General features: G+C 40.1%; 1 protein-coding gene across 1 annotated transcript in view; it reads left to right on the top strand.

Annotated features, from left to right (window-relative positions):
* The window catches only part of PAK3 (p21 (RAC1) activated kinase 3), a 109,781-nt gene extending 98,467 nt beyond the window's left edge, over window positions 1-11,314 (top strand). Inside the window, exons 19-20 of the mRNA XM_037512063.2 lie at window positions 1,831-1,968; window positions 4,802-11,314. Coding sequence (XP_037367960.1) covers window positions 1,831-1,968; window positions 4,802-4,891 — 228 coding nt within the window. The 3' untranslated portion in view covers window positions 4,892-11,314. The remainder of the gene's footprint in view (window positions 1-1,830; window positions 1,969-4,801) is intronic.
* The last annotated feature ends 14,079 nt before the right edge of the window (window positions 11,315-25,393 follow it).

Genomic DNA, 25,393 nt, shown 5'->3' with positions numbered 1-25,393 from the left:
AAACCAATCCTTAAAATCTAGTCCTGGAACCTGCAGCTTTAGCATCAATAGGAAACTTGTTAGAATGCAAATTCTCACACTCTTCTCCAGAATTCGCTGAATCAGAAGTGGGGACAGGGGAATGACCAAGCAATTTGGGTTTTAACAAGCACTGTTAGTGATGATGGCGCTTGTTATATATAGGTGACCACCCCTGGGTTAAATAGTCCTTCCTAACATGTCCTAAAGTATATCTGGGGGCGGGGGGTGTGGAAAGATGTCCTCCCTGGCTGATGAAAACTAGCCTGGAAAAAGACTTTGATAGAAATGCATTTAATAATTATATTAGGAGCCTTGCTGGAGAAAGGGGATGATAATTTGCTATAAAACCCAAGCAAGCAGGGGACATATCTTCATAATGTTAGGGGGTTGGTTGCATGTCAGGTATAATCCTGGTGACAGTACCTGCAGGCAAACTCCTACTTATCCTTCAAAACCATATACAAATGTGGGCCTCCCCGGTGGTGCAGTGGTTGAGCACTGGGTTGTGAAGCTGTCTGCAGCCTCTGCAGTGCAAGTTTGATCCCCGGCTGCCAGGCGAGGGTCCCACATGGCGCGCAGACCTCTCCTGCTGCTCCCCTCAGCAGTGTACTTCGTCAGTCTGCCTATTCTGTTCCCTGCTCTGATTCTGGTGAATTCTCGCACCCTCCCGTGCTTCTGGCTGTACCCAATGCTTATATAAATAAATCTTAAAAAAATATATACAAATGCTAAACTCCTCAGTGACACTTTCTCTGTGCTCTGGTGTAAATTTTTTTCATCCTTGTATTTTCTTTCAGTCCTCTAATAGCTCTTGTCTCTCTGTAGTGTAGTTATATATAAATTATTCTACTTCACTAAATAGTATGTTCTTTGAAGTCAGGACATTGTCTTATCCATCTTTGGGTCTCTGATGTCTGCTAGGATGCCTCATATATACTTAATGCTCTATAGAGTTGTTTGCTTCGGGGCGGCATGAGAAATGATCAGTTTTGGGGCTGTCAACAGCTCCTGAAAGACGGGTTTACCTTTTTGAGTTAATCATGGCCCTGAGTCTGTTTTGAAAACTAGGGCCCTTGATTCTGTCAGCACACCATGAGTTCATGTCTCTCAGCTGTAGCTTTATCCAACAGAGATCTCAGAGGTATATCGGCAACTTATTATATTGCAGTAGGATACGTAATTGTCAGGTTCCAGGACAATACTGATGGAAAAGTTGATTAAAATCTACAGGGGTACATTTGCCATAGGACAAAAGTGCTCGAGTCCTTGGGCCCCCAGGTTGCCAGTCACCCAAGCCGTGCATCTTCTGGGTCTTTGTACTGCTCTAATTCTGTGATGTGCTCTATTCATCCTGGTCTGCTCACAAATATTCTTCAAACAAGGCAAACACTTAGTAAATTACAGCCACCTTTGCAATTGCACCTTATGTATGTTATTCTCAAGCCAACATGATTGTATGTTTGTGTTCCTGACTCTTAAGAGTCACAGATTCGCAGTCAGTCCCTTGGTTTAATTTTCTAGTTTTTTTTAGACATTTATTACATATGAAACTTTACATATAGATCTGTCTCAGAGAAAACCACCTTATTTCTGATTTTTTTGGGGTGAGGCACCTCACTGGCACCTCAATTGCTTCCAAGAGTAATAATTTATAAATGTTATAGAAGCTTTGAAATATATATCAGTGTCATTCTCTAAAATGGAATTTTAAGATCCAGATTATAAACCAGAAGAAACTGATTTCCTTCTGTGCCCATTTGTGATCTAATATATATGTGCTGAATATATTTTTCTAATTTTTTTCTATAGGCATTATACTTGATAGCCACTAATGGAACCCCAGAGCTCCAGAATCCCGAGAGACTGTCAGCTGTATTCCGTGACTTTTTAAATCGCTGTCTTGAAATGGACGTGGATAGGCGAGGATCTGCCAAGGAGCTTTTGCAGGTGAAAATAAAATAGGACAATTACAAAGAGAGTCATTATAGAGAGCCTTTCCATCTCAATGTGTGACAGTAAGAGCTATGTCAAGAGATGTTTAGTTCAAGCAAGGCTAAAACCATTTGATTTTAGACCACAGGCACATGAATGTAGGCATGCATCCAATACGTGATTGACTGGCATGTTACCTTTCTTCTGAGAAGTGGGCAGTTTAATCTATAAATCTCCTTTGTTCTTCCTGGAGTCTTATTTTGCAAGGAAAAGAAACAACGTGAACCTCTGGTGTTGCTGTTTTGTCTAAACGTTACTTGTGCCCCTGGATGTTGTATGCAGGTGCTCTTGGCCGGAGGTAGTTCTCTACATAACTATGCAATTATGCATTTGCTGCTTTAATGCTTTACTGGTCAAAGCCCCTTTGCTTGTGATGCCAATTGGCAAGCACCTGCCTGCCTGGGTGAGTACCATCCGGTGGTGAGTGCCTCTGTAACTATTTGTCCTTTTCATGGCTCTCAAGATTTAGTATATATGAACATAATTAGTGCCTACCATGTACCCAATTCTTTATATAGTTGCTACACAGTTAACAGATCACTGAATCAATTATCTAATTTATTCCTTCACCAACAATACCTGTATCTGAACCAGTCAGTTCACTGATGCCAAATTGTGCTTGAGCTTAGCTGGATAGTTTGTTGCATCTTTTCATTTTACAATCATAAGTGATAACCTGCATATCACATTAAGTCCATACAGCTCCATTCTGGATTCTAGCCTATCATTGCTCATTTTAGACATTGGAAAGGAGATACATGACATTCACACTACTGCAAAGCTTGGGTATTTGTACACCTTTCTGTGTGGCCTAAGTCAATTTTCTATCCATCAATTGATATTTATTGAGTAACCTCTGTTTGCAAGGTGTGTCATGAGTAATACAGATATGTTAAAGGTATGATTTCTACTTTCCAGAACTTCACAATTCCAGAACTTCACAATCTCTTTAGGTATATCAAAAAATACTGCAAGGTTGGGCCTCACTGGTGGCGCAAGGGTTTAAGCACGGCACTATGAAGCGGTCTGCAGCCTCTGCAGCACGAGTTCAATGCCCCAGCCAGCCAGGGAGCAGCCCATATGGCGCAGCAGACCTCTCCTGTCTCTCCCACTGCTCCCCTCAGCAAGTGTATTTCAGTCCGTCTGCCTGTTCTGCTCCCCACTCTGTCTCTGGTGAATCCTCTCACCCTCTGCACATCTGGCCTGTACCCCAGTTCTTGTATGCATAAATAAATAAATCTTTAAAAAAATAATGCAAGACTTTTTAGAGACCCAAACCAAGTGGCTGTGCAAACAATAAATGCCATGGTTAGAGAAATACTTCCATGGGCTATGGCGATCTGAAAATATCTGCAAACAGGAGCGAGTTTTGCTGTGCCTTGAAGGACAGAATGGGTTTAGATAGTTTGAGCTGAAAGGGGGGGAAGGAATTTCAGATGGAAGTGTTAGAAAGTACGTCCAAAAGGCACGCACACAAAGTTCAAGTAACCAGCAAATGTGAAGTGCAGCTGAAGTCAAGAATTCAAGTAAGGAAGCCACAGGAGCTAAGACCTTAGAGTGCCTAGAGTCCCAAGCTAAGGAGCTGAAGCTGTAGGCAGTGGGGAAACCCTAAAGATATCTGAGGGTCACACGTGACAAAAGCTTTGTTTAGGAAGATTAAGCTGGTGGTATGCACTACAAATTAGCAACAGGCAAAAATAGAAACTTTGCGATCAAGGTGGAGTTATTGTTATAGTTCAGGATTAAGTGTATTAGAGTTGAAATAGGGGATGCAAGATATTAGCTATAAGAGGAAATGAGAAGAATGAACTTGGTAGCTGATTACATAAGAGAAGAAGACCTAAGTGCCTTACAGCAGTAAACCAACGGTAATAGTAAAAGCAAAAGTGGTAGAGGATAACACAATGGCTATCTATGTAGCTTACATGAAACTGCACTCTCCCTCATTTAACCACTGTAATTTTAGAAGACAGGATTGAACCTAGGTGTTCTGTCTCCAAAGTCCCTGAGGCATACATCACTCAAAAGTCACCTTTTGGGAGACTTCAACACATGCTTTCAAGTGGAGAATTCAAGATGACAAAAGAACATTCTAGAGGAATTAGCCAACAGGCTATTGATCGAAGAAATAGGCTCAGAATTCAAGGAAGAAATCAAGTCACATAATACAGATTTGGTTGTCATTCCCATATAGCTGATTAAAGGTTGAAACCTTGAAAGGATATGAGCTCTTAAAGGAATTAAATTAGAAAATGATGATAAGAAGTGACTTCTGATATGTGGGAGAGCATAAGAGGAAGTGAAACGAGGGAAGATAGAGGGGAAGTAGTCAGTGAGCATGCGCAGGGAAGAGACCCGAGATAGTAGAATGTCCCAGGCCATACAAGGGGAAAACATTACCAAAAGGGAAGGAATGTTCATTGGGTTTAAGTACTGCAGAGGGACCAGAAGAAAACTGGTTGAGGCATAGCTACTGGGTTTATCAGGTAGGGCCACACCACATCAATTCATTGGTTTAAGAAAATCAGCAAGTCAAGCTGTTGCAAACACAGCGATAATTTATAACACCCCTACTCTGAGTTTCTAGCTCTGCTAGTCAGCTTCCTGAGGATTCCATGACAATGAAGGACAAAAACATCTGAGGGCCAAAAGCTGGTACCATTTTAAATAAAATGATGTTTAATTGGATGCTGAAACTACAATAATGAAAAAAAGACTGCACGAAAATGTAGAGTAATATGCTTGTTTGAGCAAAGAATTTTAGTAACTATTTTTTTTTCTTTTGCAGCATCCATTTTTAAAATTAGCCAAGCCTCTCTCCAGCCTGACTCCTCTGATTATCGCCGCAAAGGAAGCAATTAAGAACAGCAGCCGCTAGGACTGCACGCCTTACCCCAGCCATCTCCCTCCTGAGTAAGACTGAAATAAAACTGCTACAGGAAAGATGGAAGAAGAGACAGTTAAATGGGGTGGGGGGTTCTTTAACTTTCAAATGAATAGAAACTTCTTATAAGCCTTTTTCCTACTCCCTCAGATTATGTAATTTATTTGTAAGCCTGAATCGCAGCCCAAACAGGGCAGCAATGTCGAAGTGACCACACAGTGGTCACTTCCACCGTGAAGCGAAAGAGCCAGTAGTGAATCCCCTCATTCTGTGCATACACTTTGAAGAACAAGGTTTCTCAAAGATGCACACTCCCTCTTCATAGTGTCGTGTTTGTTTTTAAGTTAGAGTAGTCCCTATTGCATTCGAACCTCCTTCAAAACTCCTTACCCAATGTGATGTTTTTCACTTGCATTGTCATTAGATGTCCAGAAAAAAAGATGTCAAAACTTTTTTTAAAAAAAAAAGCAAAAAAAAAAAAAAAAACCAACAAAAAACAAAAAACAACAAAAAAACCCAGAGCAAGTACTGTGTGAACATGTGGAAGTCCATGCCCTAATAGAGTTGCAATTTTTTATTCTTCTTCTATAGTGGTGGCTTGGTTTGTGTACCTGTTTTTCTGCATTTGTATTGGAAAACGTTTCTTTTAAGACATTTTCCAAAAGCAGAGAGGAATATGTGTGTTCAGGAAGGGCTTTTAAAAATTGCATATCTAAATAAAGCTCAAATGGTGAAGTCCTGTCACATTTTCACGATGATGCTTAAGATGTACTTGATTTATCATTTATATAAACCAACTTGTTCAACTTCACGAAACCTATAGAAGGACACACCAAAACTGTAATACTCCTATTCGGTGAGTCCAGGTCCTGAACCTAGGAAATCCTAATAGGAGAAACCATATTTAAAGATAGGTCTTTCTCTGAGAGTCAAAAGGAAAATCAAGTGTGCCAGACTTCAATCCTTGTTGGACAGTAAATAAAGAAAGGTAAAAATACCTACTCTAATCTTCTCTTGTGCTTGCGGGCCATATATACATACATCAGGAGGAAATGAACCCATTAGCCACTATTATGATAAAATGATTTAACTGTTTATAACATTTTAAAAATCAAAATCAAAGTTCCGGAGAGCAGAGATACTATAAACAGTAGACTGTAAAGAATCGAAGGGCAGAGAAGAAAACTCCATCCCAATCAGCATTTAGCTATAATTGCTTGTCCCCATTTTCCATGTGTGTATAACCAAATTCTGTTTCAGGATAGGGTGTGTTCATATTTCGTCCCTTGGACTTTTGAGTTTCAAAAATATGTTCATAAGGATATTGAAATTCTCCAGTGAAAATAAATTTGAATTTGCAATCACATATCCCAAGAAATAACAGTTCAACTGAATTCCTTTTGTGGCTTGGGAAAAATAAGAAAACCTATTATTTCACCATTTATCTATTTACTAAAAATCCAACAGTTGGCACTTCCTGAATCTTCTGAGAGTAGAAAAATATCCGGAGGGTGTCTATGTTGAAAAGGATATGCTTCTCTTTTGAGCGCATTGTCAGTCTTAGAAATCCTACAAAGTTGTTTCTCTAAGCCTTTGAAAAGCTAGTAGTTTCTGCTGTAGAAGGCTTCTTGATTTGTACTATGTCAAAAATCTGAATAGAACCTATCTACATTCAGCAAGAGGGGGAAAGAGATCAAAGACATGGGGCCTCTCTCCTTCTCTGTCAAGGTACATCTATCCATCCAACCATCCATCCATTTCTTAAGATGAAAACACTTTCTTTAGAGTTCCTACTAACCATATAGTACACGTTTATGTTTAGATTATACCACTGGTGGATTTCCTATTTTACTGTTTTCTTTGACTACAAAATATTGGAGGGGGTTGACATGCCTCTCCCCCTCGAAAATATCCACAGTGGATAAAACAACAAAGGTAAAAGAAAAATCAAACGGTGATATTAATTTGGAGCATACTATGCTATACTTTGCAAAAAGGTGGCTGGGCCTGAAACTTAATGCCACATTGTTCTAGTGAGAAAGAGAGAGGCCTTAATTTTTATTTCATTAAAGTTTTTTTTCCCCCCACTCATAGTGCCAGGGAATTCAATGAAATACCTGGGATGCGAGTAGAACTCGATACATCGATAACTATGCCCCGCCAGTAGAGAGAACCCATAAACCTGGTTGGGAAACCCTACTTGTCAATTAGCATCCCTTATATGCCTTTTTTTGAAGAGGGGAGACCTGGAGCAGTGATCCTTGGGATCACTGTAGGCAGAGAAATGGCTGTTCTTTTTTCAGTTCAGCATATTAATAAGAGGAGCCAGGTACTTCTTCACCACACTGCTTTTGTACCAAGAATTTATGATATATCCTTCCGAATTTATGTCTATGTAAATGTTTTAATGGGAGCAGCTTCTAAAGACCCTTCCCCATGTTGGAGAGTTATTATATTTCTAATAAGTATTAGAGAGAAGCTGTTTCTCTTGCCAAAATGATGCTCAAGGATTCACATTTGGTACACTTGAACAGCTTGGACTCCAGGTAGTTAATGGTCTATATTCACTTTCCCCTGGATTTTATTTTAGCTCATCTTGACATAGGTGAGTCTATCCAGATCTTTAAAGTTGCTTGTGTGCCCTGAGATAATGAGGGTACATCATCGAATGTTGATTCCAAAATGTCCTGAGAGAGGAATAGGGCAGTGGGAATGTCAGGGAAGGGTGAGAAGCACAGTAGAGATTATTTATTTAAGAAAGAAAAGAACATTAATGTTGTAGCAAGAATCCGGTGCGTTGTCATCATCCCATGAGGATTTTGGGATGACAATCCCCTCAAGTCACTCACCGTGTTGGGTAATGACTTCGTTCTTGCTGATCTTGTCTATGTGTCATTGTAAATATTTCTGTGTCCATGTCCCATTTTGGCTACTGGATGGCCAAGTCATGTAAGAAGATTTAACTCAAGTATTTATTCTTTAATTGTGTTATTCAGATTTCTTTCGGGCTTGTGAATTGCACCCTGGTGTTTAAGTTTAACCACCTTATCCCCCTATCTACCCCTCCCCTGTGAAGCACATTCCATTGCTAAAAGAAAAAGAAATATGAAATTGCTTCCTGTCGTCTGTATAACTGTTTTGATAGTTTGAGATGTTTGTCTATAAAGGATATTTCTTCAGCTCAAAGATCGTGTAAATAATTATATCCCTTTGCTCAATGGGTTGTTTCTTTCTAATGAGGCTGCCAGTTCTCAGAGAGACTCTATAAAATCACTTAAATAACAAACAGAGATTAAAATTATGTAAAAATAAGTGTGCATATGGACAAAGACTGGGAACTCAGATAATTGAAATCAGTTGTGTTAGGGTGGTGGGATTATGCAAATTTTTCTCTTTAAAATTTCCTTTGATTTTTGATATTGCTTTATAAGAAATACACATCAGAGAGGGGACTATAGAAACATAGAAAAGATGTCAGAAGCAGATGCCTTCTGGCTGGAGCCCAGAGCATGCAGGGCACAGATATTTGCTAGTTACAATTATTCCATAGGCTTTATATTTGCCTGGGTGCTGAGGTTGGCACACGCTCGGGTATGGCACGTGCTTTCTTAGGGGACTGTTATCTACAAGTTAAATCTAAGGAGATATCACTGTTAGAATGCCAAATACATACTTCTGCTTGAAAACTGGCTGCCCTCCAATTTGATATGGCATCAAGGTTTCTATTTCAGTTGCTTTACATTGAAGGGGTGACATTTGGCTAACCCCCTTGATAATAACTGTCTCAAGTATCACCTTTCTGGATCATTTTAGCAGATGTTCAGGTTGAATATTGGAAAATAGAAGGATAAAATCCCCAGCTCCCACCATTTCCTTGTCCAATGGGATATTACGTCATTCAACTAGGATTCTTTTTTTAAAAACCAGTAGTCAAGCCCCATTGATTTCAGTAGAAGTTATGACTTGCAATTAAAAGTTGACTATGAAAACATTAGAAAAAATATCTAGAACTGCCTTTACCTGTTGACATTCAGTCACAGTCCTGCCAGCTTTGGCTTGGGATGGCCTCTGTGTGCTTTTTGTATGGCCTGATTATAGGTTGTATGCAGTAGTTGTCATCTTTAAAAAGAAAAGGGAGACTACTAAATGAAACGAATTTCCTTCTAACTCACCAAAGAAAGTTTAGGTGAGGACTTTTATAATGAGGTAGTAGTCTCAGGTGTTACTCAGTTTCAACAAAAGCAGACCCTATACCTAGAGAACACTTTTCATTGGCCATTCTCAACATGCTTCTGGGAGCCTTAACCTGACATCCCCAGTTTAATCTCATGGTCTTTTTCTTAGCTACTTGCAGTTAATATTCAGTTAAACAAAGGCATGACCAGTGATGCAAGCTTCTCCCAGTCTCTGAGCCAGAGGACTGAAATTCAGCATTTGTAAATTGACAGATTAATAGGCCTGGGATTTTGAGTGGACTTAACATACAATTCTGAACATATATTTGCATGTGGATTGGGAAGGAAATAAATGGGACCTTGGAAATAATGGAAATATTTTTTCCTTAGAAAGTTTTTCATACAAGATTTATTTCTGATAGAATCTTTTCGCTCCTTTTATGATCCCACACTCCTTTAAGTGACCAAATGAATATACCCCAACTCCTCATGCACTGGGACTGTCTGTTTAATAGTAAACAATATCTAACCGAATCTGCAAATGCGGGAACTGAGCTATCCCCTCCACGTGCACACCTCTGTATACAAGTATTCTATAACATGTAGCATTTACTGCCACTTAATATGCTCAAACTTGCAAGATCAAATTATAGAAGCTGGTTAGTGCCATCAGTCTCCTTTGGAAACTGCCATTAGGTGAGTGCTATGCAAAAATGTCAGCTGTAAGGCAGTTACCATGTTCACCTAATTTAGTACTTAAGAGGACATCAGCAGCAATTATAGAGAATCACTCAGTTCTAGTGGAAGGAATACTAGCCTAGGAGTACAGAGACCTCGATTCGAATACAGGCTCTCTTACTAACTCACTGTGTGACCTTGGGCAAGTCACTTAACCTTTTCCTGGCTGTAAAATAAGGGTGTTGGACTAGATCTCCAAAATCTTTCCAAAAGCCCTAACATTGTGATAATCTAGGTTGCCTTACAGAGACGACCTGTTAAAGTGATGGCAAATATCACATGGTTAAGTCTGGGTCTCTTTATTTTGCAGTTAAATAATAGAACTATGTAAAACGATGGGAAAATAACTCAAGCAAATGAAGTTAATAATACTTGGGAATGTTCATCAGACTTGTGGCAGCCTTCCAATTCCTTCACAGTTGTTTTGTTTCTGTTTTAATGTCCTTTTTCTGTTGAGTGTTCCCAGTTTTCATTTTCCATATACTCTGTATGTAAAGTCTGGTTTTCATTAAGCTGTGGCCAGTATTTGCTACTAGGACAGAAATGCACTGTTATACTTACTAAAATAAATAGAGCTATACTCGGGCCTCTCCTTTCCTATAAAGCAGCACTGGCTTTATAGCATTTCCTTTGTAAATGGCACAAGATGGCAGAACCCATGCATTTTAATGGTTGGGACGACTAAGTGTGAATCTGAGCACTTGGAGGTTGCAGAGAGAGAAATGAAAAAGTAATTGCATGCTATGAGCATTAAGGAGTGTTGGCAAATCTGCTTGTTGGGAAGCTGAGACAGCATTTCTGATGACAACTCCCACAGTGATTGGCCAGTATATGAGTATGCTGCTGGGAAGAGGGTAAACCAGAAGTTAGTGGATGGTCCCACTGTCCTGCATACAGCAGAGTGCCAACCAGCCCTGAGTGTGAAATTCAAGTTCAGTGTGTGTGCTTGTGTGTGGTAGGCTTTATGGACCCGCATATACTGTATTCATTAGTCATGATAAGACCTTTCACAGAAGCCGATAACCATTAGTGGGTTATTTTAAAATCTCAGTACATCAGCTGAAAGGAGCGGAGCACCGGGTACTGATGTCTACTGGGATCATACTCATAATATCCAGACAAAACAGGTTGAGGAGTATCTACATTTTCATGTTTCTCAGAACTGTATCTCATTTGGCTGTGCATTACTTTTGTTAAAATGTGTTCTCTGTAAACCCATGTGTAGTGAAATTCTGTAACTTTGGATTAAAGGTATTTATGGTCTTTTTGTTTGTTTGATTTTTAAGTAAGTTATTTTTTTGCAGACCTGCTGATGGTATGGTTCCATCCTTCTGACCTCAGCATCTGATATTTAAGAACTTTTGTTTCCAATATTGTTATTTTAAATTGTGGTTGAAGCAATAGAAAATTGAAATATGGATTGTGCATGACTGTGTCTTGAGTGTAAAAATATTGCAGTTTGAAACTTGGACCTAAAGTATTGCAAATAAAAATGACAAACATCAATGAGTCAGTGCTTCTCTCCTCTGTCACTTTCCCACCCCTTGGTATAGGACATTTTACCTGCTAAATAGGTTGGAGTGTTTCACTATCCATTAGTATTGAGGCAGGGGAAGCCCAGCCTTGTGAGCAATATAGCAAATGTCCTGAAGTTTCTGCCACTAGTGGTAGAGTCCGAGTTAACTCAGACTCACAGTCCCCATCTGGTTTTACATGTACTAGTTCAGAGAGGTGTACATATAGATGCAACGTATGGCAAAAGCCTGATAGACCCAACAGGTAGATGAAAGAAAACTGGCAAAATGAATCATATGTAATAAATTATTTTTGATAATTTCTGATTTTAATTCATACATCTATCCATTCAGTAAATATTTATTGAATGATAATTACAAAGTGCCAGACAGTGTTCCTGGAGCTGATGATTAAGTGAGTTATTATTTGAAGAGTAAGAAAGATATTACAAAATGAATACTACAAAGGAGAAATACTATGTGGGTGCATTTAATATGAAAGGGGAGACACCTATCAAAGGGAAAGATGAAGCTGTTCTGATGAAGGTACTTTGAGATGACATATGTAAGAATAAAAAACTCGATGAACCAGGATAGGAAAGTGGGTATAGAGATAAAAAATATCAAATATCAATGACAGAGCCCTCTTCATTCTTTGTAGTCCCCCCACCCCAACGATCCTCAAAGATTTGGGGAAAGAAGTTGCTCTAAAATGATCTGAATATTTTTCTGTAATGGCTTCCAATTTGAATAATAACCTCATTTACTAGAACAAATAGGAAGAAGACACACTAGGACCCAAACAGAACTCTACAACCCCCAGAAACATCCACCAAAATGATAGACAAAATTACTGCATTGATATCTTGCTTTTTCCCCCCAAACCCCCATAATGTCTGTACTCTCATTTAGCTCAGTAGTGTTCTTCTCCTTTAAAAACTTTACCAATGAGAAAAGGACTGTTTATTTGAGCAGCCTCCATTTCCTTCTCCCTCCCACCTCTTGTGTGTGTGTATGCACACACATATACCTAGGCATATACATATATAGGTACATATACATTAGTATACACATTTTTCTAAACCATTTGAAAATAAGTTTATACTAATTCCCCTTGTTAAAATTTCACTGTAATTCCTGTGAACAAGAATGTTACACATAACCATAGTACAGTTACCAAACAAATCAGGAAATTGAAGATTAATACAATTATTATTCATGATGTTTGAATTTCAACAATTGTTCCAATAATCATTTGGTTTTGCTCATCTTTCCACTTAGAAAATTCTGGATGAATTAAGGCATCTGCATAATGTTTAGTTTTTATCATATCTGGTATCAAGGGACACAGTTCAGAGATTGCAAACCCACACTACTGAGAACGTGCATTCATTCAATCTTCCATTCAAAGAAATTTTTATTGAGCTCTTGCTATAGGTCAGGCCGGCACTGCAGATATTTCTCATAAAAATCGTTTTTTTCCTTAAAAACCACCTCCAAATGAGACTGACAGGAAAAATTCACTGAAAGTTGATATATGCACCTTTTGCAGTCGAGTTTGACAGAAATTGAGCCCTCAAGACTCAGAAATTTAGAAAACTGGAGATTTGCTCCACCAATATTGGGCTCTCCTTCTAGAACATATGCATATAATTTGCTACCTTTGTGTAAGTGGATACACAGTCGTAATGTATTCTCTATGAATGGATTATACATCTTACCAAATACTAGCTCACTAGTTCACTGTATTTACAGGTAAGCATTATTTCTCTCAATCTATGTTGAAAGAAAAAGAGGCATTTTCTGTACATGTGAATGAGCAAGTGAGAATCCCAGTTGTTAGACTTTAGTCAAGTTTTCTGCTCATGTGAATAAATGAACGTTATTGCCTCTCCCATTCTTAGCCTCACGTCCTTTCAACCTGTTTGGCAGGTATCTTCCAACTGTTTTATGTCCCTTTTATATGAAGTAGAAATGTTTTTTATGTGCAAGCAGATTTTATATCTGCTACCAATATCTTTCATCCAAAAAAAAAAAAAAAATGATGTAAAAGGCATTTCCCTTGGCCACAACAGCTCACAGGAAGAGTCTCAGACATCGATAACTGTATTATTCCACGACTCCGCCTTACCAGCTCAATTGCCGGAACTCTAGCCTCATCGAAGTCCCTCGCGCCTTCTGAAGTAGAAAGGGGATTAGCTGAAGTGCCCCACAAATTATGGTGGTTCTCACATTCCAGGGGACCCTGGTGCCCAAACACTGCATGGCACCTGATCACTTCCTACATCCTTGTGTCAAGCACCACTGCTGCCACTGCCTTGTCAATATCTACACCAGTCCTTGCTGCTAGTAACCTCTGGGTAGGACACCAGGTGACTGTCCACTTGCTGTTTCATAACAAGTTACTTTTTTTTTGTGGGATCCTCGCTGGCGGCCGGGGAACGAATCGGCACTGCAGAGGCTGCGGACAGCCTCGCAGCCCAGCGCTCAACCGCTGCGCCACCAGGGGAGGCCCCATAACAAGTTACTTTTTACCTGTTTTCTTTTCCATACCTGAGGGCTACCCCTCCTGTGAATTTAACCCATTCTACTCTATCTTCGGACTCGTTTCGATGATTTTTTCCATTTCTGGCACCTCATCGAATACAGGGAGCAAGTTTGGTATCTCCTTTCCTCCTCACCCTTCCTGAGGCTTGTCAGGTCAATCTACACATAAGCCAGTCCTTTTCAATCCCGCCCACCACCTCCCGTGGAGGTTCATCTGCAGCATTTGTGCCAGCCATTCCTGTATAAATTCTCCCCATTCTTCCAAGAAGCGCTCCTTGGTAGGTTGCCTCCACGCTACATGTACTTTAACATTTTAACTAGAGTATCCTGGTCCTGTCTCCTATGGATATACATTCCCACAAAGCAAGAAACAACAGACTGCTATGATTGGGAGGTAAAGGGTGCACAGGAACTCTATACTAGTTCTTAGCAACTACACACGAATCTACAATGATCTCAGCGAGAATACCAACAGACCGCATGATACTACAGAAGCTGTGAGTAGGACACAGGCCAGGTAGCATGCCCCAGCTTACTTCCAAAGCCAACTACCAATTACCTTAGTATCAAGAAGATCCTCCACAAATTAATTCCACCTGTCGCCAGTCCCACCCACCTTAGAAGTGAGACTGCCTGCTTGTTTTCCCTCCAGGAAGTTCTGAGGGAAACAGGGAATTTAAATATCATTTATGAATTCTTCACTACAGGCATGAGGTGTCACGAGAATGAAATTTGTAGCGAGAAACTTTTCACTGAACAAGTAAAAGTGAGTTTCTGTGCTTTATAGTACAGGAGGGTGTGACAAAGCCTAACAAGTGTGACAAAGCCTTACACAATAGAATAAGGTAGAATAAGACTCCAAATAAGGTAGAATAAGACTCCTGAAACACTGCAGTAGACATGTTTTCCCAATTTTCCTTCTAAACTCTTGAACAGGCATTAGCAAATGATAGTAAAATCTCCTTCATATTTAAATGAATGTGTGAGATAATGTTTTCAGTCACTTAAATGAGATCCAGTGATTCCTCTAGCATTCCAGTAGAGAGCCAGGATTACCCAACTATTTCCCTTCAGAAATATTTTGATCCATTACTGAACCCAACCAAATCAGAGAAGAAAGGGTCACAGTTTGTGGGTTCTCACCCATACTCTCACAAGGGCAAGACAGGGCTCAATTTCAGGATGCAACAACAACAGGGTTTATTTACAAAGGGGCGATTGGTAAAAAGAAAAAAATTTTAAGGCCGCAAATGGCCGGCTGTCCTACCTCAGATAGTGTCTGCAGTGTCCAGTAGTTCAAACCAAAAGCTGCTCATTCATGATAGTGGTGTCCCTCCAATGAGAGCCTGGAGCAGGTGGCACACTGGTAAGCGGTGGCCCGGGATCCAACTATTCTGGCAGCTGGGGATAGTCACTGTTCACACTGTTGAGGCAGCACCGCAGCAGGGTAGCAATAGTCTGAAGGCCTAGCTGGTCAGTGCCAGACACCAAACTGAGCAGCTTCCACACTGAGTGTTAGAGGACCATGGCACCAGTGTTTACAGCTCTTTATAAGCACCAGGCATAGGCCAGTGGCACTCTTCTTGAATGCAGCTGAAGCAAAAGCCTGTGAGGGTTTGCATGGAAGGTCTTCTTAGTAGAGTCAAACCAGACACCCCCACCCCAAGCCAGGTCTCTCTCTGAGGTGGAATCAAGTCCCTGCTAATATCCCCTTTCAGCGCATCCACCTCTCAAATCTGATTGGTCCCTTTCCAAACCAGCTGTTTCCAAGATTTGATTGGTGGTGGTGCAAGCTTGAACTTGATTAACGCCAGTTGGAGCTTGGTCCTTGTCTGTTTTCAAAACCAGCTTGGGATACAAAACCAAAATCCCAGTAGCATCCATTCTGCCCTGCAGAGTCTTGTGCCTAGTAGGCAGCGCAGGGTGCTTAGTGCAATCAACTGGGTTTACACCTAATCCCCATGTCTTCAAAACAGCCATGCTTCCCTCTCCGCTTCCAGCTCCCCCTCTCCTTCCCTCTCCCATTCCCTCTCCCTCTCCCTCCCCACCTACCTCTTTCTCTTGCTCTTCCTCTCCTAAAACTCAAACTCCACAGAGCCAGTGTTGGCAAGCAAACCGTGCTGCTGTGGCATATCCCAGGCTTGATGCTGCTCAGCTGGGAGCCCTGGTGCCTTCAGACAAGCAGGAGCTGCAAGGGCTACTCTTACATTACCACCTCCCACAATTTTTTAAACCTGATTTTGGCTGTATTGTATTTGGTCAGCTGGGTGGTGGTGGTGGTGTTATTTTACCTAATGCAGAAGTGTAGGGGTCACTCTGCTTTCAGGATATTTCTACCATAAGACTTGACTGAGGAAAAGATAATATTGTCCCAGTTTATACTTTAGAGTCATCTAATTCCTTTGCATAATTACTATCTGAATTCCATATGGGATCATCAGACCCACCTTGGTAGTTTGTCTCTGTAAGGGTCAGGACAGGACACAGTGCAGGTTTTCTGATCCCATGCAGACCGGGTAAAGGAGGAGTCAGAGTCCTCAGTGGCTTTTTGCAGGCTTTTATTGGGGTTCACCAGGCATATAGCAGGCTGGGGTGGTGGGAGGCTGGCAGGCCTCCCAGCCCCCAGCAAGTCTTCATTCTATCTGGGCTCTCCGGCCTTCTCTCAGCTTCTGCTTCTCTTGCTTCTCTCTTGGCTTCTCTTTTGGCTTCTCCTGGCGTCCCCGTGATGCCACCCTTAAAAGCCCAGTCTCAGCCCAGGTGAATCCCATCTACCTATGCCCACACCCTATTCCAGGTGCCCGCCATCAGGCATGCATTCAGGACCGCAAGGATCCATCATCTATCCTGATGGCGGGAGGGCAGAAAAGCCTGACATTTTTCCTTACCCTACAGTCCACCCCCTCAGGGTTTTCTGCCATATAGTCTTCATATATACAATTTTCTTAGCAAACAAACAATGCAGCCATGGCCCACAAAAGCAAATACATCAAAATATAACAACAAAATGCAACAGAACACAAATAAGTCCAGGCAGGGCCCCAACCTAGTGCAAAAGACTATTATTGGTACCAGATGAGCCACCAAATCTGCTGCCGAAGGCACTGCTCATACGAGGAAGGGGAACCACTCACGGCATCTACTGTAACACGCCAGGAGCCGTCAGGTTTCCTGACCTTCTCTGTAGTCTCAGCTACAAGCCACACGCCGCATCCACCCCCAGGATGCACTCACTCTGGGATTGGCGATTCTATTCTGTTGGGGGTAATCGCCAACCCTCAGGGTTTCTGTCTGCAGTCGCTCCAACACTCGGCCTTCATAGCCACCCATGCGACTCGCAGACCCCTGCACTCAGGCCAACCCACTGCACAAGCACATGGGTGGGGGATCCAAACTCTGCATTCGGCTTGGGCTCCACCCCAAGCCACGTTCCCCACGCGTCCCCCAAGGACGGGTTCCTCAGCTCCTCACCCTCACTCGACAACGAGCAGGGCATCACCCGCAGGTGATTTTACGAGACTCACTGGCCTTCCTCAGCTTACTTAGTGCTTAATAGCCATTCAGGGCTTCCCAAACTTAGCATCAGCACCAGCTTTTGCCTTCTCAGTTGGCTTTTCTCCTCTGCCTAGCTGCTGGGCATGCACAGGCTACTTTCGGCCATCCCACTGGCCACCCCCAGATTCCCAAAAGACATAGCCTGCCAAGGTCCTCCTCCTTCTGGCAGGATTGTCAGTCCAAGTCCATCAGTCCAAGTCCATTAGGCCTCTCCCTACCATCAGCACCGGCGAGCTCCGAATCGTGGTCCTCTCTTCACGACGATTCTTGCTGCCACAGGGGTCGTTGGCTGGTCCTCTCGGGATTCTCCTCCATGCGAGGTCTCATCCTGCAGCTCCTGGACCTTGTCCATCTCCTGTGCGGCCATGACACCTCCAGCATCGTCACAGGCAAACAGTCTGTTACTTCTTAGTCCCTCCAGGTCTTTGGAGGGCTCCATATCCTTCTGCATGGATCATCTTGCCAACTTACGCCAATTGTAAGGTCAGGAATGGACCACAGTGCATGTTTTCTGATCCCTTGCAGACCGGGTAAAGGAGGAGTCAGAGTCCTCAGTGGCTTTTTGCAGGCTTTTATTGGGGTTCACCAGGCATATAGCAGGCTGGGGTGCTGGGGGGCCGGGAGGCTGGCAGGCCTCCCAGCCCCCAGCAAGTCTTCATTCTATCTGGGCTCTCCGGCCTTCCCTCAGCTTCTGCTTCTCTTGCTTCTCTCTTGGCTTCTCTTTTGGCTTCTCCTGGCGTCCTCATGACGCCACCCTTAAAAGCCCAGTCTTAGCCCAGGTGAATCCCTATGCCCACACCCTACTCCAGGTGCCCGCCATCAGGCATGCATTCAGGACAGCAAGGATCCATCATCTATCCTGATGGCGGGAGGGCAGAAAAGCCTGACATTTTCTTTACCCTACAGTCTCCATTCCACATGTACTTTAAACTTTTTAAACTAGAGTATCCTGGTCCTGTTTCCTAGGGATATACATTTCCATCAAGTGAGAAATAACTGACCCTGCTATGACTGGAAGGATGGGTAAAGGGTACACGGGCTCTCTATATTAGTTCTTAACAACTGCATGTGAATCGACAACAGTTTCTTAGATATCACACCAAAATAATAAGCAAAAAAATACATTAGACATCATCACATTTTTTAAAAAAATTATGCTTCAAAGGATACCATCAAGAAATAGAAAAGACAGGGCCTCCCAGTGGTGCAAGGGGTTAAGCACCGCACTCTGAAGCAATCCACAGCCTCTGCAGCATGAGTTTGACACCGGCTGGCCAGGGAGCAACCCACATGGCGCAGCAGACCTCTCCTGTCTCGCCCGCTGCTCCCCTCAGCAGTGTATTTTGGTCTGTCTGCCTGTTCTGTTCCCCACTCTGTCTCTGGCGAATCCTCTCACCAACCCCAGCTCTTGTATGCATAAATAAATAAATCTTAAAAAAATTCATTAAAGTACAATTTTTTGTACTAAAAAAAAGAACTAGAAAAGACAGCCCAAAGAATGGGAGGAAATATTTCAAATCTTGTTAAATGATTTATATCCTGAGTATATAAAGAACACTTATAACTCAATAATTTAAAAAAGACCAAATTTTAAGAATATGGTCAATTGTACAGTAAAGGATGGAATTAAACTTCTAATGTGGAGCATAATATAGTATACAGAAGTTGACTTATAATGATGTACTCCTGAAACTTATATGCTATTATAAAGCAACGTTACTTCAATTTTTTAAATGAATAAAAGTACATTATAATAATTTTTTCATTTGCAAAAGGTCTGATTAGTAATTTCTCCAAAGAAGATACACAAATGCCCAACAAACACACAAAAAGATGCTAACATTATTAACCATTAGAGAAATGCAGTCAAAACCACAGTGAGATATTATTCCATTCCTACCTAGGATATAAGTGATAAAGAAAACAGACAATAGCAAGTACTGGAAAGTATATGGAGAAACTGGAGTCCTGATACATTGCCAGTGGCAATGCAGAATGATGCAGCTGCTTTGGAAATCAATGTCAGTTATTTAAACTAAGATAGAATTACAATGTGATCCAGCAATTCCCCTCCTAGTTATATACCCAAGAGAACTGAAAAAATATATATCCACACCAAAACTTGTACACGTGTTCACAGCAACAATAATATTACCATTTTTTCCATAATAACAGAAATGTGGAAATAACCCAAGTTTCCATGAACTGATGAGTGAATAAGTAAAACATGGTATAGCCATAGAATGGAATATTATCTGGCAATATAAAGAAATGAAGTATTGATTCACATTACTATATGGAGGAACCTTGAAGATATTGTACTAAATGAAAGAAGCCAGACACAGAAGGCCACATATTGTATTATTCCATATATATGAAATGTCCAGAACAGGCATAGCCATAGAGTCAGAAAATAGATTAGTGATTTCCTGGGCTAAAGGGATAGTGGCTGGGTGGTAGTGGGGAGTGAATGCTAAAGGGTACAGGCTTCTTGTTGTGTGGTTTTTTTGTTTTTTTTTTTTGGAAGCGATGAAATTGTTCTGAAATTTGTTGCCCAAATCCGTAAATATTCTTAAAAAAAAAACATTGAACTGTACACTTTAAATTGGCTAATTGTGCGGTATGTGAATTATATTTACTAAAGCCTTAGTAAATGTGTCCATTATAGAAACATGAGAATAATCAGAAAAACAAAAAGTAGAAGAAACTTCATTCACATTAAAAAAAATTCTGTTTTCAAATTGTCCTCAGGATTGATTTAAAAAAGAAAAACCCTTATGTAAAGTGATTAAAAAAAAACCTTGAAATGTAAGACCTCTCATGATTCATTCCATTTACTTCTCCAACATCATTTTTCATCATTCCCATATAGGCACCACATGTTTCAGCTGCAACAAACTAATTTCTTTTAATTTAAATTTAATTTTTATATTCCCCATACAATTACAAACCCCTTATTTTGACCCCAATCCCTCCTTTCCCCGCCCCCCACCCCCCATAGAGTGTCTCTGGTTCATAGTTGTTTGTTGATTTTGATATTTTCTTTCTTATAGTTATTCTTTTTCCTGGTGCCTTATTTAAGTTTTCTAGATTCCTGCTATGAGTGAGACCATTCGGTATTTTTCTTTTTCTTTCTGGCTTATTTCGCTGAGCATGATCCCTTCCAGTGCCATCCATGTTGCTGCAAATTGCATGTGTTTATCTTTTTTGAATGCTGAGTAATATTCCATGGTGTATATGTACCACATCTTCTTGATCCAGTCATCTATTTTTGTGCATTTGGGCTGTTTCCAAAGCTTAGCTATTGTAAATAGTGTGGCTATAAACATAGGGGTGCAGGTGCTCTTTGGAATTGATGTTTCTGTGTCCTTTGGGTAAATACCTAGGAGTGGAATTGCTGGATCCTATGGAAGCTCTATGTTTAGTAGGTCCAGAAATCTCCACACAGCTCTCCATAGTGGTTGGACCAGTTTGCACTCCCACCAGCAGTGCAGGAGAGTTCCTTTTTCTCCACATCCTCGCCAACATTTGTTGTTGCTAGTTTTTTTAATATGCGCCATTCTCACTGGTGTAAGATGGTATCTCATGGTAGTTTTGATTTGCATTTTCCTGATTACAAGTGATTTTGAACATTTTTTCATATGCCTGTTGGCCATTTTCATTTCCTCTTCAGAGAAATTTCTTTTTAGCTCTTCTGCCCATTTTTTGACTGGATTATTTTCTTTGTTGTTGTTGAGTCTCATCAGCTCTTTGTAGATTTTTGTGATCAGTCCTTTATCGTTAGTATTGTGTGCAAAAATGTTCTCCCAGTCGGTGGGGATTTCTCTTTGTTTTTGTTATTGTCTCTTTTGCTGTGCAGAAGCTCTTTAATTTGATGTAGTCCCAGCTGTTTATCTTTGCCTTCACTATCACTGCTTTGGGTGATGTGTCTGTAAAGATGTCTTTGATGTGCAAATCACATAGTGTTTCGCCTATATTTCCTTCTATGTATTTTATGGTTTCAGGTCTTATGTCTAGTTCTTTAATCCATTTTGAGTTGGTTTTTGTGCATGGTGTGAGGTAGTAGTCAACCTTCATTCTCTTGCATGTAGCAACCCAGTTTTCCCAGAACCATTTATTGTACAAACTTTCTTTGCTCCAATGCATATTCTTTGCTCCTTTGTCAAAGATTAGTTGACCATAAATCTGTGGGTTTATTTCTGGATTTTCTATTCGATTCCATTGGTATGTGTGTCTGTTCTTGTTCCAATACCATGCAGTTTTGATGATTATGGCTTTGTAGCATAGCAGCAAACTAATTTTTTTCTTCAAACATTGTATGGTCTCTTGCAAGTCCATGCACTTGCACACAACATTCTCACCGCCTGAAACTGTTGATTCCTGCCTTCTTCATGTGGAAAATTGTGTTCATCCATCAGGATTGCCTTAGACAATTAACATTTGCCAGAAAGATTTCCTTGACCCCTGGAATTAGGTATATCTCTTTGGTGTTCAATAACTGTGCTTATTTATATCAAATGAATCAGTGTATGTACCTTTTAAAAATGAAAACAACTGAAAAATGAAAAAAATTGAATAAAACCTCTAAGATTTGGGGGACAATATCAAAAGCTCTAACATTCATATCACTGAAGTCCTAGAGGGAGCACAACAAAAATTAGTACAGAAAGTAACTTTGAATAATTAATCACTGAAAACTTCCTAAAATGTGATCAAAGACATAAATTTACAAATTCAAGAACTCAGTGAACTCCTAACTGTATAAACTTAGGTAATCACTCCTAAATAGTAAAAATACTGAACAGCAAAGATAAAACTTGAAAGCATTTAGAAAAAAAATGATACATCAATAATTTAAAATATTGTGGATTTCTCATTAGAAACCATGGAAGACAGAAGAGAGGAACAGTGTCTTTAAGTTGCTGAAAGGAAAGGGCTTCCAAACCAGAATTCTAAATCCAATGAAAATATCCTTCAGGAATAAAGGAAAAATGAAGACATTCTTGGATGAAGAAAAACTAACAGTTCTAAAAGGAAGTTCTTCAATCTGAACATAAATGATACCAGAAAGATTCTTGGAAGTTCAGGAACAGAAAAAGAGAAACAGAAATAATAATTATAAGATTGTTTCATTCCTCTAAATTTCTTAAAAATAGGTATGATTGTTGAAAGTAAAAATTACACCATTGTCTGGAGGAGTGTCTAATGTATTTTAGATATAATTCGTACGGAAATGGTAGAAGTGTAGTGGGGGAAGGTGAAGTAATTATAAGGCTTAATTTCTTTAAAATTTAGTTATAGTAAATTGAGTTTTGAAAAATACATACAGTTATGCAGGCAGTATGGTGATCAAATACAGAGTAGTTCAAAAATTAATGAATGTGCCAATACTCCTAAAAATTTCTTCAGACTGTTTTATATTACAATATGTGTTAGACTCCAGGCTTAATGATTTATATATGTGATCTCTTTTTAATGCTCTTAACCACCATATGAAGTGCTTTATTTCTCCATATACCACTATAAGTGAAACCACCCATATTTGTCTTTCTCCTTCTAACATATTTCACTTAGCATAATCCCTTACAGTTCCATTCATGTTGCCACAATTGGCAACAGTTTATCCTTTTTAAAAAAGATTTATTTATTTATGCATACAAGAACTGGGGTACAGGCCAGACGTGTAGGGGTTGAGAGGATTCACCAGAGACAGAGTGGGGAGCAGAACAGGTGGATTTACTGAAATACACTGCCGAGGGGAGCAGCAGGCGAGACAGGAGAGGTCTGCTGTGCCACATGGGGTAGTTCCCTGGCTGGGGAATGGAACTCATGCTGCAGTAGCTGCAGATAGCGTCATAGTGCTGTCGCTTAAACCCTTGTGCCACCAGGGAGCTCCCCCCAATTTATCCTTTTTTATAACTGAGAAGTATTTCACTCTGTATGTATACCACAGCTTCCCAATATACTCTTCTGTCTTTGGACACTTAGATTGTTTCCACAGCTTAGCTATTGTAAACAGTGCTGCTATGAACATGGGAGTGCATATATCCATTTGACTTAGTGTTTTTGCATTCTTCAGGTAGATACCTATGATTGGAATTGCTTGGACATATGGCAGGCATATTTTTAATATTTTGGTATATCTGCATACTGGTTTCCATAAGGGATGCACCAGTCTGCATTCCCACCAACATAGTATGAGGGTTCCTTTTTCTCCACACCCTTACCAACACTTGTGTCTAGTATTTTTTATATGGGCCATTCTTACAAATGTGAGATGGAATCTCATTATAGTTTCTATTTGCACTTTCCTGATGATAAGTTATGATTAACACTTTTTTCATGTGCTTGTTAGCCATCTGTATGTCTTTGGAGAAGTGTCTGTTTAGTTTTTCTGCCTCCCCACTTTTTTTTTATTGGGTTATTTGTTTTCTTTTTGTTGAGCTGCATGAGTTCTTTCCTGATCTTGGATATCAGTCAGATATATGGCATGCAAATATTTTCTCCCATTAAATAAGGTGTCTCTTTGCTTTAATTATAGTTTCTTCTGCTGTGCAGAAGATTTTTAGTTTGATGTAGTCCCATTTGTTTTTATTCTGTTTTATTTCTCTTGTTGTTGAAGATGAATAGACAAAGACATCACTGAAACCAATGCTGTGGAGTTTTTGGCCTATATCCTCTTCAATATATCTTATGGTTTCAGGTCTTACATACAAGTCTTTAATAATTTGGAGTTAATTTTTGTCTAAGGAGTGAGCTAGTGGTCTATTTTCATTCTTTTACATGGGACTGTCCAGTCTTACCAACACCATTTGTTGTTCTCCAATATATTCTTGGCTACTTTACTATAGACTGTCTATATGTGTGGGTTTGTTTCTTGACTCTCAATGGTCTGTGTGAATATTTTTATTTTAGTACCATACTGTTTTGACTACTAGAGCTTTGTAGCATAGTTTGAAGTCTGTGAGTTTGTTGCCATCATTATTCTTTTCTATCAGTATTGTGTTTTGGGATCTTTTGTGATTTGATGTGAATTTCTGTAATGTTTGTTCTATTTCTTTCAAGAATGCCATTTAAAACCTTGAGGAGGGAGAGGGATCAGAGGGAGGGAGGGAGGAGCACAGGGGACTGAGTGATGGTGCACAGGTGCATTGGTGAAGGAAACTCTATGGGGACTACACCTGAGGGGGTGGGGGGGAAGCAAATATTGTTTTAAAAGGAACAATGATGTAAAAGATTAAAAAATTAATAAAAATAAATAAAACCTTGATAGGGATTGTATTGAATCTCTGTATTGCCTTGGGTAAGATGGCCATTTTAACTTTGTTAATTCTTCCAATTCATACGCAGCGCAGGGGATATCTTTCCATTTCTTTGTGAGGTCCATTTCTTTTAACAATGTCCTATAGTTTTCACTATATAGTTTCTTCACCTTCTTTGGTAAGAGTACTACTGGATATTTAATTCTTTTTGATGCTATTATAAACGGGATTGTTTTCTTTCTCTTTGTTGAGGTAACATTGGTTTACAACACCTTTATGCTTTAGGGGAATATGTTCACAACTCCTCAGATGTGTGTTGCTGTACCACCTCCACAGCAAAGCACCCATAAACCTTTACCTTGGGTCATAGGGCTCCCTTCCTGATTTATCGCCACCCCCACTGTCCATCCAGCAGCCTTAATTCTGCAGATATCTTTCTTGGGTTTACTTTGGTTTATGTTTGTGAGTTCTTTGGTTTTTTTTCCTGTATATTCAATATAAGTGTAATAATTTGGTATTTGTCTTTCTCCTCCTTATTTCATTTAGCTCAATATACACAATGGAATACTATTCAGCTATAAAAAAGGTGAACTCTTGCCATTTATGACAACAAATGGCTATTTGTTTTCATAATTATCCCTTGTTTTGAAAAATGGTACACAGAAAATTCCAGAATCCATAAAGACAGAAAGCATTCTTGTTTGACTT

This window comes from Talpa occidentalis, unplaced genomic scaffold, assembly GCF_014898055.3.
Source record: "Talpa occidentalis isolate TD23 unplaced genomic scaffold, MPIMG_talOcc4v2.1 talOcc4.15, whole genome shotgun sequence".
In the NCBI taxonomy this organism is placed as follows: Eukaryota; Metazoa; Chordata; class Mammalia; order Eulipotyphla; family Talpidae; genus Talpa; species Talpa occidentalis.
This window is presented reverse-complemented; position numbering and strand designations above follow the sequence as displayed.